This window comes from Ambystoma mexicanum, chromosome 7p (genome assembly GCF_040938575.1).
Source record: "Ambystoma mexicanum isolate Mex_15411 chromosome 7p, UKY_AmexF1_1, whole genome shotgun sequence".
Classification (NCBI taxonomy): Eukaryota; Metazoa; Chordata; class Amphibia; order Caudata; family Ambystomatidae; genus Ambystoma; species Ambystoma mexicanum.
The window spans coordinates 190,800,368-190,814,839 of NC_090939.1; the positions used below are offsets into that span (position 1 = coordinate 190,800,368).

Sequence of the window (14,472 nt, forward strand, 5' to 3'; positions counted from 1 at the left end):
TTATTTTCAAGAGGGGCTATAGAGTTTATGGCGTTGGTGAAAGTCTTGTTAAAGATAGCTGATAGTATATTTGGGTCCTGAGAGAAAGGTGGCACTAGGCAGGGATTTTTGGAGGTGCGGACGCAGGTTGTCTGCTTTGATTTCTTTTGAACTTCTTGTTGTTGTAGCAGGTGGTACGTAGGTGAGATTTTTAGGTTTGGGGTTGGTGTGGATAAGGAATTCGATGCATGTGTGGTCCGTCAAGGGAGGGGGTATTTGCAGTAATGTGGGATGCACAGTTATGGTCCATGACCCATTCAAGGGTGCGACCTTTGGAATGAGTGGAGGTGAGGACTCTTTGAGCAAATCCTAAGTCTGCGAGTTCTTTCGCTAGGGTTGCAGCGGATTTATCTTTAGGATCATTATATCCTAGGTTAAGGTTTAGAAGGATTTTGGAGGACTTTTTGATGTTATTGCTGAGCCGGTGGGAGAGGTGCTCTTGGAAGTCTGCTGGGAGTCCGGGAGGTCTGTATAGGATGTGTATATTGATTAGATTGTTGGGGGAAGAGCGACAGCTTGGCTGATAGGATATCCGCTTTTCCACCCCAAGTGGTAGGGTCTGCTAGTCTGATGGACAGCGAGTCTTTGTGGAAAAGGGCAACTCCCCATCCAATCTTGTCACATCTATCTTGCCTAAGGATGGTGTAGCCTGTGAGTAGGGCTAGTGCGATGGCTGGGCAGGAGGCATCATGGAGCCATGTTTCTGTGATGCATAGTAGGTCCAGATTGAGTGTGGCAAGGAAGTCATTTATCTCTAGGGCATGTGCAGGTAGGGATCGGACGTTCAGTAGTGCACATTTGAGAGGTGGGTGTAGTGTGCCTTTGATGTTTTTATCTTGTGTGGTAGTGGGGGGCTTAGTGCGAGGTAGAGTATAGGCAGGTTGGGTTGGAGGGGGAGAGGGGTAGTGTATTTGCTTAGCTTAGAGTGGGGTAATGGTGCAGTGCGGGAGCCTAGTCTGGTGTTTCTGGTTGTGATAGGTGTGGGTGAGCCGGGTAAATATCTAGGACGTGATTGTGTCCTGAGATTGCAGAGTATGGTAGCTAGGCTAGGTGGCAGAGGTTGTCTAATGTTAGTGTCTGGTGCTACGGCAAGTGAATATGGTGCCAGGTGCTGAGTGTGGAGAGCTGGGTATGTATGGTGCGGTGTAGAGGACATTATAGTGAGGGCTATAAAGAATCCTATTAGACTGGTTGAATGGAGTGAGGCAGGGAGAGTGCGGGGTGATGAGTCTGTGTTATGACTGGGAGGTGAACTCTTGGGTGGCATGGTAGGGTCGCGTCGCTGAGAGTGTGTGTGTAGCCAGTGAGTGGTAAGGCAGTTAGAAGTAGATCAGAACTTCAACAGGATATAGTGCCTAGAGTCGATTTTCTATGTGGTGGCATGCAGAGGCTGGAAGGTGGTGGGACATAGCAGGCAGCAGTTCAGCAAAACACAACACCTAGATTCGAATTTCTAGGTGGAGGCAGAAATCAATAGTGTCACAATGGGGAGCAGTTCAACAAAATCACAACGCCTAGAATCGAATTTCTAGGGGGTGCACGAAAATCAATAAGGTCACAATGGGGTAAGTTTGGCAAATGTCATTATGGCAGGGTACAACATCATGGCCAGAGTAGGCAAATAAAGTACTTGTAGTATATAAAAACATAGGGTTACAGAGAGCAAGTATCATCAAGTGTCACAGATGGTTAGACAGTATGCTCACAGTGTGCCGAGTTCAGCGAAGTCGCCGTAGGCTGGGGACAGCAGAGAGGGATAATAGTAATATAGAGCTAGTGTGGTGGATTCAGTATATTCGGTAAGGCAGCATATCAGAGTGGCATGGCAGTGCATTTAAAAAACTTTCCAACGAGCATTTAAAAACGTACAACGAGCAGGTAGACAGTACATCAAGTGTCATAGCAGTGACTAGTCAGTAGAGATCAGAGTGGCAGGTGATCATGGTTATGTGCGATCGCTCGGAACCCTGCGGGGGGGAGCAACAATATGAACGTGTTCGTCGAGACCTTGCAATTGGATATATGTATATGTAATCGATGTAGTGATAGAAGGGCCGTGCTTATAGTGAGCACATTTTCGGCAGCGACATGTGGCTGAGGGCAGCGGGTAATACAGTTGCTATTGCAGAGGAGTATATCGGGGGTGGGAGTTCAGGCGTGACATGGAGAGTTTAGCAATTGAGGCGCCAAGATGCACGCCAGCGAGTAGACTAGGAGCATGATATTAACGGGTTGTATACAGACAAAATCAAAGAAAGACTGAATGAGGGGCGGGCGCGCAGAAGCTTCTTTATGCATGATTTGCAGTTGGTTAGGTTCGTGCAGGCTGCTTACCAGGGTGATGGGTGCTGGAGGTTGAAGATAACAGCGGCTGAGAATGGATGCCGGGGGTCCAGGGCTCTGTCAGCTCTGGACAGGCTGGGGACAGGAAATGTCCCTTGTTGTGTGTGCCCTAGTGGGTGTGCCGGAGCTCGCCTGCCAGCGCCGGATTGGTCCTCAAGAGGGGCCCACTGGCCAATGGTGGCAAGGTAGTCCCTGGTAGAGGAAGATCAGTGCTGGGCTGCAATAAAGACGCTGCAGTCGGCCATCTTTGGCTATGTCGAGCCACGTGTGTTGTAATGGTGGCTTAACACACAGGTGATGATTCAATCGAATTGCAGTGCTGAGCAAGACATGGGTCGATTGCGGCAAAAACTGCAGCAAATGTAGGCAAAAAAAGATGCGGTTTCTGCAGATGTAGGTCGGGGTAATAGCTGCTCCGGTGAAAGGTAGTGAATCAGCCCAATGGCCTACCTTTTTGTTTAGATGATGCCCTAAGATCACCTGTGGGAGTGGGGGCACGGCTCCTGCAGTGGAGAGGGCTCCAGCTCCTGAGGTCGAATGCGCAGTGCCACAACATTTACATGTCATTTCATAGGGAAAATGAACTCTTGTACCTCTAACTTTTGGACCTCGGCACTCATGCCAAATCTGGTGGTTTTATGAACTTTTTCATGCTGAAAAAAAAGTGGCGAAAAAGGCATTTGCTTTTGATATTTAATAAACCTCCTGCATCTCGCAAAATAGTCAACTTAAATTTTCTGCACACACCCAATTCTTAACCTTGAACTGATGTACGCTGCAAAATGTTCCAAAATGTAATCTGTCAAAGGAGAGAAATTAAACTTTTGAAACAAAAATGTATCATTATAGTCGTACAGTTTGGGCGGTTGGTCTGGAGTCATCAATACACATGCTGCAGAGGAGGCGTGCCAACAGCAACACACCATCAAACAAAAACTCGCACAGAGCAACATCTACAAGAGCCGAGTACTGCAAACAACGAATGCTGGAAGTGCACGAGCAGCAAATGTGCACACACGCTCAGCGGACCATCCAGTCCCACTTAAAGAAATAAACAATGGATTTAGATGATCGGACATGCTCAGTAATTCCAGTGTCACAAAAGGAGTGCGACTAATGAAGGACATTTAAGTCCTCCACAGTCGGTTCAGAGTCATCAAGGCACATGCTGCAGATAAGGTATTGCCGCAAAGACAACGTCACTAACAAGAACACACAGGGCCAACACCAGCCACTAACAGCAAGATCAACTACAACATGAACAACACAGGGTGGATTGAAATGATGGCCACACATTCCGGGCGGAATGATGGCGAGCACAACAGTCGCACCTAACACTTTAAAACAAGCAGAACATGCTTTATGTTTATAAAGTTTACATGCAGACACTGCATTCAGAAGGAGTGCAACAAAAAAGTACCAAACAAGCATTGGCAAATGCCGATAGGGCTGGTGTGTTCTAGTATACAGATGGGTGCGTCGGTGTAGAGTGACTGGATTCATGGCTTGGGCTAAGGGTGTAGGTGCTCGAGTATTTGAAGAGCATAGGAGTGCTTGTAGAAGCAGACGGATGAAGCGTAATGGAGAATGAGTCATCCATGAATGCTTACAAATGTATATCACTCTTAGGGTCATCCAGTAGATGACACACGTTGGTGTTACGAGTAATGAGCATGTACGCATGCGCAAGCCTCGTTTGGGCTCACCATGCACATTAGCAATAAATGCTCCCCTTATGGCAGTTGCCGCCGGGACCTCGCAAACCCCAGACGTGTCTCCGAGTCTCCATCTCTTTGTGAGTGTGATTGTGAGGCGGCCCGAGGCGCTCACCCTGGCTAACATTGGCGACAAGGATATCAGGGTGAGTGAATGCGCAGTTATGACCCGCAAGGCATGACGACAGTCCATCTTACTACGCAGCTGGAATTCAACGCTGCTACGGTCGTCCATCTTGAATTCACACGTGCGGTAGTAGCGGCCTGCGAGGGTGCTTGTGTGCTACCCACGTGATTGAAATACATTACATTTTTGGAACTTTTGTGGTTCTCCTGCAAAGGGAGCCACGTTTCGGCCCTGGAGGGCCCAAATAAATAAATAAAGGATTCACCCAGCCTGAAGATCTTATCCAGGAGGTGTTGCTGGGACAAGGTGGTCACCAGTTGCTAGACAGGAAGCTCACTTCCACCCACAATTTTTCCAACATTACAGTGCTGGATGGGGGAGAAAGGTGTGTGGCCTCACACAAGTGGATGAGGTGCCTGTGCGACCTGTGAGAATGAGTGACCAAGAAGGTGAAGCAGCGGCATCTGCGAAAGTCGATAGCATGGCACTCTGGCACCGATGCGGGAATTCGACACATCAGGTCCTCCCTCCAAGTTGGGACCCAAGTGGCTCATATGGATCAAGAAGCTGGACATGTTCTTCAGAGCAACTGGGGAAGATGACGATGCAAAAGTTGCAATGCTGCTGTACTCGGCGGGGACCGAGGTACTCCGCATCTATGAGTCATTGAACATTCAGGTGGTAACATATGCCACCGTCAAGACTGTTCTTCAGAATCATTTCATACCGCTTTTGAATGTGGACTTTGACCGGTTCATGATGTGTAGCGAAAAGCAACACGACGATGAGTCCCTAGACCAATTCTGTGTGCGACTACGCCAACTGTCAAGCACATGCAGATGGGACAATGAAGAAGGGATCATAAGAAACCAGCTAATACAAGGGTGCAGTTCCAGTAAGTTGCGAAGGCAAATCCTGCGGGAGCCTGGGATGATGTTGGCTCAAATCCTAGACATTGGCAGGGTATATGAACTAGTGGAAAGCAGAGGGGCAAAAATGGACGCGGCTCTACAACCAAGCAAAGGTGAAGAGGCTTTTGTCCTAGGAAAGTCCACCCCATCGAAGTCTCGGTGGAGCCAAAAGTGCCAGGACACATCCCCCACCCAGGGCACCCCAGCAGTGTGTCAGTACTGTGGGTACGATCTAATGCACACAGAAGACTGCCCCGCAAAGTCAAGAGTAGGTGGCAGATGCAACACACCAGGCCACTACGCAAGACTGTGCAGAGCTTCAGCACCAGTGACAACCCACAGGGGCCCTGGGAGGCAGCGCAGTGGAAATTTCAGGAGGCCGCGGAGCGTAGCAATGCTGGAAGAAGACACACAGAGACTCAACATGGCTGAAGAGGAAGAAGAGGACGAGGAAATATTCTTCATATCCAATATAGCTACGGGAGCCAAGAAAAGAAGGCAACCCACCTGCGTAGTGGATATTAAGGGCACCCCCACACCAGTCCTCAAACACAGGTGCATCCGTGTGCATTCTGGCCACTGAACACTACAAGGTCCTCCCTCGCCCACCACAGCTGGAAAATTCGAAAGCCAGAATTTACACATTCGGGGGCGACATGCCACTGCAAATCCAAGGGGTCTTTGTTGCACCAGTTACTCATGGCCCCAATGTGATCAAAGCCTGTTTTTATGTAACAGACATCAGCCCACATTCTCTTCTAAATTGTGCAGCATCCGAGGCCCTGAACATTGTTAATTTCACATTAGCGGTGTACCAGTCAGACATTGAACAGCTCCTGAACAGGTTTTAAAGCATCTTCCAAAGGGCGGGCAAGCTAAAGGCGGAACCAATTCGCCTGCACATTGACAAGACTGTAAGGCCCACCGCCCTCAAGCATAGGAGGATACCCTTCCACTTGAGAACGCAAGTGGAGAAAGAGCTGCAAACTCTGATTGAGATGGACATTATCGAGAAAGTTGAAGGGCCCACGCTGTAGGTATCGCCAATTGTAGTATTACCTAAACCCAAGCAACCAGGTGCTATCTTCATCTGTGTGGACATGCGGCTGCCCAATGCGGCCATAAAAAGGGAATGCCACAGTACCCCAACGCTGGACAATGTGGTCAGTGAGCTGCAAGGGGCCAAAGTGTTTTCAAAATTGGACCTACGTTCTAGGTACCACCAGCTTGAATCCCGGTACATTACGACCTTCACGACCCACGAGTGGTTATACCAATTTAAGAGACTTAGCTTTGGTGTGTCTTCTGCCACCTAAGTGTTTCAAAACACGATCAGGGGGAGCACTGGCTGGGGTCCTCAACATGAGCGACGATATTTTAGTGTTTGCGTTGTCGGAAATGGAACACATGAAGAGGATAGAACTGACCCTGCAGAGATTGAGCAAACTAGGTTTGACCTTGCACCGAAGCCAATGCAAATTATTCAAAGACGGCATAGAGTTTTTCGGGTTCGTCTTTCACGCAGGGGGTATCTCACCCGACCCGGAAAAGGTTTGCGCTATTCGCGAGGCCACAGCACCAGAGTCGCCAGCAGAAGTCTGCAGCTTTCTTGGCCTGGTGAATTATTGCGGCCGCTTCATCAAAGGACTTGCATCGCTCTCGGAACCTCTCCGAGCCCCGACGAAGAATGACGTGCTGTGGACATGGGACAAAAGGGAACAAAAAGCGTTCCAGGACATCAAAATGGCACTGTCAGACCGACACCATGGCCTACTTTGATCCAGCGATTGAGTCGGAGAGTGTGGTGGATGCCAGCTTCGTAGGCTTAGGGGCTGTGTTGCTGCAGGCAGGCACACAAAGAAGCATGCGGCCCATCGCATAAGCGAGCAAGGCGCTGTCAGAGACAGAGAAAAGGTACTCCCAAATCGAGAGAGAAGTGCTTGAAATTTTATGGGGCTGCCGGCACTTCCACCTCTACATCCTAGGGAAGCCTGTTGTCGTAGTCACCGACCATAAGTCCCTGATCCCCATCATGACAGGGGCATCCTCGAAACCTCCCCCGTGCATTGAACGCTGGATGCTGTCACTCATAAAATACGGGGTGAAACTTCAGTACAGGCCAGGGACAAAATCCCGCCGACTACCTGTCCCGCCATCCAAACAGCAGACGGGAGCAAGGCCAAGGGGAGATTGTGGCGCGTCAGGAAATAGTACACAATGTTGTGGAAGTGGCCATGCCAGTAGCGCTGTCGGGAGAAGATGTGGTTAGGGCGTCCGACAAAGACAAAATATTCAAGGTCATACAGTCAGCAATCAGGAGTGCGGAGTGGAAGGAGAGCCTGAACAACAACGCAAGGCAAGAGGTGAGAGCACAACGGGCTCTGCAAGCACTGTGGAAGGTGAGGCACGAACTATCAATCTCAGAGGAAGGGCTGCTCCTACGGGGCAGCCAGATAGTGATCCCATGTGCACTTGTGCCAAAGGTGCTTGAACTAGCGCATACCGGCCACCATGGGTCTGCCAAAACCAAAGCGAGGCTGAGGCCGAAAGTGTGGTTCCCCAACCTGGAAGAGAGGGTGGACGAGCATGTGCAGAGATACCTGTCGTGTCAGGCCGCAAGTCCTGCAGAAAAGGCACCCCCCATAAAATCCATGGACAGGAGCGAACAACCATAGGGAACTGTACATGCAGATTTTGGCTCGACAGGCAGAGGGGTGTACTTCTTAGCGGTCATAGAACAGTGGTCAAGGTATCCCGAAGTAGAGCTGGTAGAATCCACAGCGTGTGACCACACAATCCCAGCACTAGAGAAAATGTTCGCGACCCACGGGTTTCTGACCGTCCTATGCTCAGACAATGGGCCACTGTTCATGGGGAGTCAGTTTGCAAAGTATATGGAGGAGAGGGGAATACAACACAGGAAGGGGACACCCCTCTGGCCCAGGGCGAACGGCGAAGGAGAGAGATTCATGAGGACTTTAAACAAGACATTTCGGATCTCTGCAAATGGAGGGGGGGAACTCAGGAGAAACTTGTTCGAGTTCTTGCGAGAGTACAGAACAACCCCCCTGCCCCACATCGGTCCACTGGGGTTTCCCCAGCGGAAGCCCTCTTCAGACGATGCCCAAGAGGGCTCCTACCTGAACTTGAAGGAAGAGCGCCAGGAGTGATTGATGACACAAGGGTCAGACAGGAAAGAATGGCGAGGAACGAGAAGGAGAGCGATAGAAGCATCTACAGGAGAAGGAAGTGACGGTGGGCGATACGGTGCTGGTCAAGACCGCCATCCGGAGAGGAAACTGTTGCTCACATATGAGCTGCAACCCTGGAGAGTGACACATGTGAGAGGTTCAGTGGTAACCGCCGCCAATGGGAGAGGGACGGTAACCAGGAACAAGTCGTTCTTCAAGAAAGTGGACTCAAGTCTTGCGGAAGGGCCGCCGGAAGCGGCATCTGAGACAGGAGTGATGGAGCATCCGCCAGAGGCGGAGAGAGCAGAGGAACCTGGACCCAATGAGGAAGCACCGCTGCCGACCTTTGGGAGTAGCAGTCGGTACCCGGCCAGACAGGGTAGACAGCTCCCGGGTCAATACAGAGACTACCTCATGGACTCAAGGGATCGAGCATTCAGCGGACAAGGTTTAGCGACTCACGTCGAGTCACAGTTCTGTTACCTATTGTTGTTTGTTTTCTGTTTAAGGAAAAGGAGGGATGTTACGGAGTAATGAGCATGTATGCATGTGCGAGCCTCGTTTGGGCTCACGCATGCACATTAGCAATAAACGAGCCCCGTACGGCAGTTGCTGCCGGGACCTCGCAAACCCCAGACATGTCTGCGAGTCTCCATCTCTGTATGCGTGTGAGTGTGATTATGCGGTAGCCCGAGACGCTCATCCTGGCTAACATGGCTAACAGTTGGCAAATAGGTGAACTGGAGCCTTCCATCTTCATTTAAACTCTGAAATCAAAGAAGGTATTGGAACTGCATCTCAAAAGATAAGGCGACCTTGACGGACTCTCTAATGGTTCTTGCGGTGAATGGGAGCAGCATGAGAAGTTCAAGGGCTTTAGGCAAACACTAATAACATTTGGCCGTAATAGCTGAAATAAGTCTATGCCACATTCTGTTTCATCTAGGCTGTGATTATTTTGTGGGTTCAATTTAATATATACATTACATAATTTGTGGACCTTTTTCCACAAGTACTTAAACTTTCCTGGCTGCAAACATGTACAAGTGCTCTGTAAGCAACAACTGAATGACCACACTGCAGTACGGAGCACACAATACAACAGACACTGGCTTCAGTAACACTTCACAAGTTATTCAAGACGAACATGGAAGAGGTGTTCTTTCTGAAATGTGTGGTGAAAACGTGATTGCCAATACATGTTGAGGTTTCTGAAAAAAGGTTAGGCTGCCCGTGTCAGTCACATGCCAAATTATCGGTATGGGACTGTTCCTTTCCCTGCCAGCTTTTCAGGTGCTCGATAGTGTCAGAAATTACACTGATTTTGTACAGCCCAGAAAACCTCAACTAAAGCCCGCATGGTAAAGGAGCACAAGGGACAGCAAATGTTGCGTTCCTTTGTGTCCTTGGGTTAAAGCAGTGTCGAGGATGTTTATTTAATGGACATTATATGCACTGAATTTTACGGTATTGTAGGATATAGCTGGTAGCAGCGATTATAATGTTAATTTGCATTCTCAAGCAATCCAGTGCAATTGTACATGCCAGAGTGGCCGACTCAGCCTTTCATCCTTCCCAGGTGAACAAAATGAGTATCATTTAGTCACGTAACTCCTTTTTATTAACAGCACTGTGAACTTGCAACACTTTACTAACAATTGCAATGTTCTGCAGTCCATATTTTCCAGACCTTCAGGGAGTGAAGCTAGAATCCATCGATCATATAGCGATCAACTACATGTTCTTTAAATGGGTACACCCATTATTCCCACATAAATCTTATACAGGCGAGTAGTAAGAAATTCATGCAGGTATGAATACAATATGGAATTGAAGAAATCAACCTTTTCAACTATACTCTTGGTACATTTTCCAATCTTCCACTCTCCATCGTCTGAGGGCGGCCATTATCGAAAGACAGTTCTTCTAGGCAATTCCCGGTCCGGTGCACCCTTCAGTCCTTCGGACCTGGGCATAGCCCACTAGAAAAGTTCCTATTTGGAAATCTCACAATTCCCTGCATCCCCTTCTATAGCTTGGTGCGAGGAGTGAGGGATGAGAGGGGGGGTGTGCATCCGTGTTGGACAGAGCCACAAAGTCTTGCCTCCGCTGGTACTGTGGGGGAGGGGGTGGCGTGAGGATGTCGTCATGGGATCGAGAACCGTCCATCAGATTGTCTTTCCAGATAATGGATATTATTTTGGCATGAATGTTTTTGAATAAATATAAGGCATTGTTAACTATAACGAGAAAAGCAAAAAATACTAACATGTTTAAAATGAACTAAATCCTAACTAACTAAATTAACTGGAATCCCTTTAAGAAACCATGTCAAGGTTGGAACTTGTTATTTAAAAAAGAAAAATGATTCCCTTTCTTATTCGGCAGAACACTTGGCCAACTGTTAGGTATTCAGCAACATGCTAAAACTATTCAGCACACACCTAGAGGTAAACTACGAGCTACCATTTCAAGAGGGCACCCATGAAACACACTATTTAGTAGAACATTATGAAATGGCCACCTTGGTAGATTACCCACACAATGGAGCAAAAAGCGAAGCTTCATAGAAACCAAACACGCTTTTAAAAGTATAATTCAACACGTCTCTCCCTAATGCAGATAGGCTCACTCATACCCACAAAATGGCTGCTATATAACAAGCAGCTTTCATCATGATTCACTCCTGCTGCCTTGGGGCAGGTGATTGGCACCAAGGCTCCTCTGAAATGCCTCTTTTAGGGCTCGGCCCGAGTCTTAAAGTGCTCTCTAGACATACCTAAAAAGGAGGTACTCGGTAAGTTCTTTAGACGACTAAAATGAACGACCATGAAAAAAGTGAGGTTTACAAATGTTAGAAATGCCAATATTAAGGTTGAAACAGTCATATTACCCAATTCCCCATTAGATGTCCAACACAAAACAAATGTAACACTCATCTCAAACTACACCTCCACTTTGCATGACTCTTGTTAGCTCACATCCATGCTATAAAGGAAGTTCAAGTGACATCCTAGATAATTCGAGCTTCACTCATCCACTACGCTCAGAGGAATCTATTCCTGATTTGTATACTTACCCTTACACACATATATATATAAAATCTCTTATGGTTTGCAAAAGATTTGTACTGCAGTAAACTAGTAGGAAGACTAGAGTGAGCAAAAACGTAGCATGACTGCCTACAGAATGAGTCAAAAGGGGGTTCACTGGAAGACCTGCATTAAAAGGGTAGGTGTCAGATGGGCAAATGACTCTGCAGCTTACATTTTGGAAATGTTTGGGCCAGCGGCACTGTTGCTTAGTAGATGTTGACTTCTGAAGTCTACAACAAAAAGACAGGAACATCTTTGCAGGTGTTTGTGCTGAGGGACTTAGGTTGCAAAAACAAATACAAACAGGAAATTCACAAACGGTAAGGTAGCACCAGTATTTTATGTTGCCTAACAAAAATATGCCCATGCTTTCGTGTATAACTGTTAGAAAAATGTCTTTGACCTTGTGAAAAATAGCTCTTTTGCCTATTATACACTGTCCCTGGTCAATGTAGATAACTGGAGATAGTTGTAGGCAGAACCTGGCCTGCAGCGCCACAATTCAGATAGCCTATTCTATTTTAAAGTACACAAAAACATCACAAGGAATAGTTTTTTTTTATAAAAGAAAGCGCACAACTTTGCATAAAAAAAATGTTAAATAAACTTTCCAAAATGGCAGACTGTGTGAAACTGGTGTGGCAGTCAGTTTTGCGCTGTGAGAATCAAGACGCAAAGTAATCGCGAAAAAAAAAAAAGAACGTTCATCAGGGCAACATTTTATAATTTGACAGGCTTGCACCTTTAAAGTAGCACACACATAGGCGACCAGCAAGGGCTTGCACGGAACACACGGATGTAACAGACTCCAACACATTCATAACTAAGTGGGCCAGACCTCTGCCCAAAAATCCACATTTTCTGAAGGCTGACTGTTCCTAATAGACTAAACAAATACTGGATGAATAAGTCAAGGGGGGTGGGGGGGGCAACAATGACTAGCACCATTATTTTTAGAGATGTGAAACAAACCAATTATTAATCAGACTTTAATGACATGGGTAAGGAGGTTATAAAAACTTCTCGTACAGTATATTACAGCTTGATGTCTCCTGCATGGACTAATCAATCTATTTTCCTGTGGTACGCGGAAATGTGAAGAACCAAGTACACACCAAAGAAGACTCATTGATGGTCAAACGTTTGATACCATCTGCAGAATCTGGTCTAAACGGTCCTGAAAATCAGTGTGCGCTGGTGAGGAGAGGTTTCACGAAGGCAAGGTTTGTGGTTTCAGTCATAGAAAAATAAAAGATTTTTGACACAAAGGCAGCAGCACAGTGATACCAGTGGACTAGTTTCCCCCGTCTGAAACGGCATGTTGAGAACCAGTAAATGTCTTCTGATGTAATAATGAAGGAATCGCTCTAAAAAAGTAGCGACGGAGGATTAATCCGGGGAAGAGAATCATTCTGTGTTAGAGGTAGTCATGTACAGTTGTCATACAATAAACTCAAAAACACCGTCATTTATCCTCCAGGGAGACAGGAATGTTGGCATTCTAAAAAGGAAATTGTGCCCAGGAACACTCAATTTAAGGCATAATTGGAGTACCATGTTTACAAAAATAATTATGAGAAGTGAAGATGCCAATTTGGGAGTGCAGTTAGCCTGGAGAAGATCCAGCCATAAGGAAAAGGATGAGGATTTAAAGGAGCTAAGGCGGGGTTCGTTGGTCCGTTTTTCTTTTTTAGTCTGTCCTTATATGGCTTCACTTCCAACGATGCCGCACTAACGAGGACTCGTCGTTTACCACTTCACGATCCTGGTTGGATCGACATGGAAATAGCAGCAGAATCACCAGTATTAGCAGAACGATCCCACACATAGTCATAAGAGCGTAGGAGACAATCCACATGATGGGCTCACGCAAGGAGTTTGTGGCTACGCAGTTGCTCGAAACATCAGTTGTTGGAAAAGGACCTGTAATCTCCGATACCAGGGTTCCAGCAACATCTGCAAAGGGAGAAGAAAGTTGAAAATACTTCCTTTTAAAATATGCATAAACATGATTGTGTAATAGGAAAAAGATCATACAATAATCCTGATCGTTATTTCATCAAACAAAGAATATAGAATTAGACCACTTTCATGTGCATAAATCTTAGCAAAACGCAAACCAACATTTGTTGTTTCGTATATGAGCAGTGGTGGGGCAACACTTAAGCGTGTTCAATCGGTGACCGCAAGGATGGGAATATGGTTACTGATACAACTTTCAAGTGTAGTAAAGTTGAGCAAATTTAACACAACAAAACCCTTGAAATTCAGCAGATATGCAAAATTATGTCCAGCTTAACTCGGCAAACTACTGTTGATATCCCCAATAATGCTACTGCCTTCTTTCGGAAATGCCTGAAAAACTATCCCACCACTCTCCTAGGTTTAATTGGGTCTGAGATGGAGAAAGGGGCTAGTCAGCAATGGACTGGAGCATTGCATGCAGACATGTTACTGCATAACTTCAGTACTACAACAGAGGAACATTGGTCTAACCCAGACAAAGTCAAACGGAAAATGCTCCAAAGAGACTGGATCCTGACTTGCGAAGAGGCATCCAAATACAGAACCTCGTTCTGGTCGTTAAGAGCTACAGTAAAGGAACTACTTACAACACAGCAATAGACCATTAACTGCTACCTAGCTATCCCTACGCCCGTCCTCTCGGGAACTATCGAATCCGGAATCTACAGTTTGCCACTAGGCATGCCACCGGATCACATGTATCACTGTATCTAATGTATGCCTAACTCTACGGACAGTGGTAGGCCACTTGTCCACATGCATCACTGTTACTCCATTGTGTACCTACGATACGGACCACTCTGTAACCCGGTCCCGTACCTTATAGATTGTACTGCATCATCTCCACTCTGTATGTGCAAACTTCTGTAACCTTTGTTGTCCCTAAAAAAAGCACCCAGTTACCAGAGGGTTGGGCTGTGCTATACAAATAAACAAACTAAACTAAAAAGGTTTAAGGCCATATCACAGGAAACTAAAGTCTTGGGTACCGTGCCATCGTACCTAAGGAAATTCTCTGACCCACAA

At 46.9% G+C, this 14,472-nt stretch overlaps 1 protein-coding gene across 1 annotated transcript in view; it reads right to left on the reverse strand.

The window, feature by feature from the left end:
• Positions 1-12,396: 12,396 nt before the first annotated feature.
• BACE2 (beta-secretase 2) overlaps positions 12,397-14,472 on the reverse strand; it is a 374,497-nt gene continuing 372,421 nt past the window's right edge. The window contains exon 9 of the mRNA XM_069636047.1: positions 12,397-13,377. Coding sequence (XP_069492148.1) covers positions 13,133-13,377 — 245 coding nt within the window. The 3' untranslated portion in view covers positions 12,397-13,132. The remainder of the gene's footprint in view (positions 13,378-14,472) is intronic.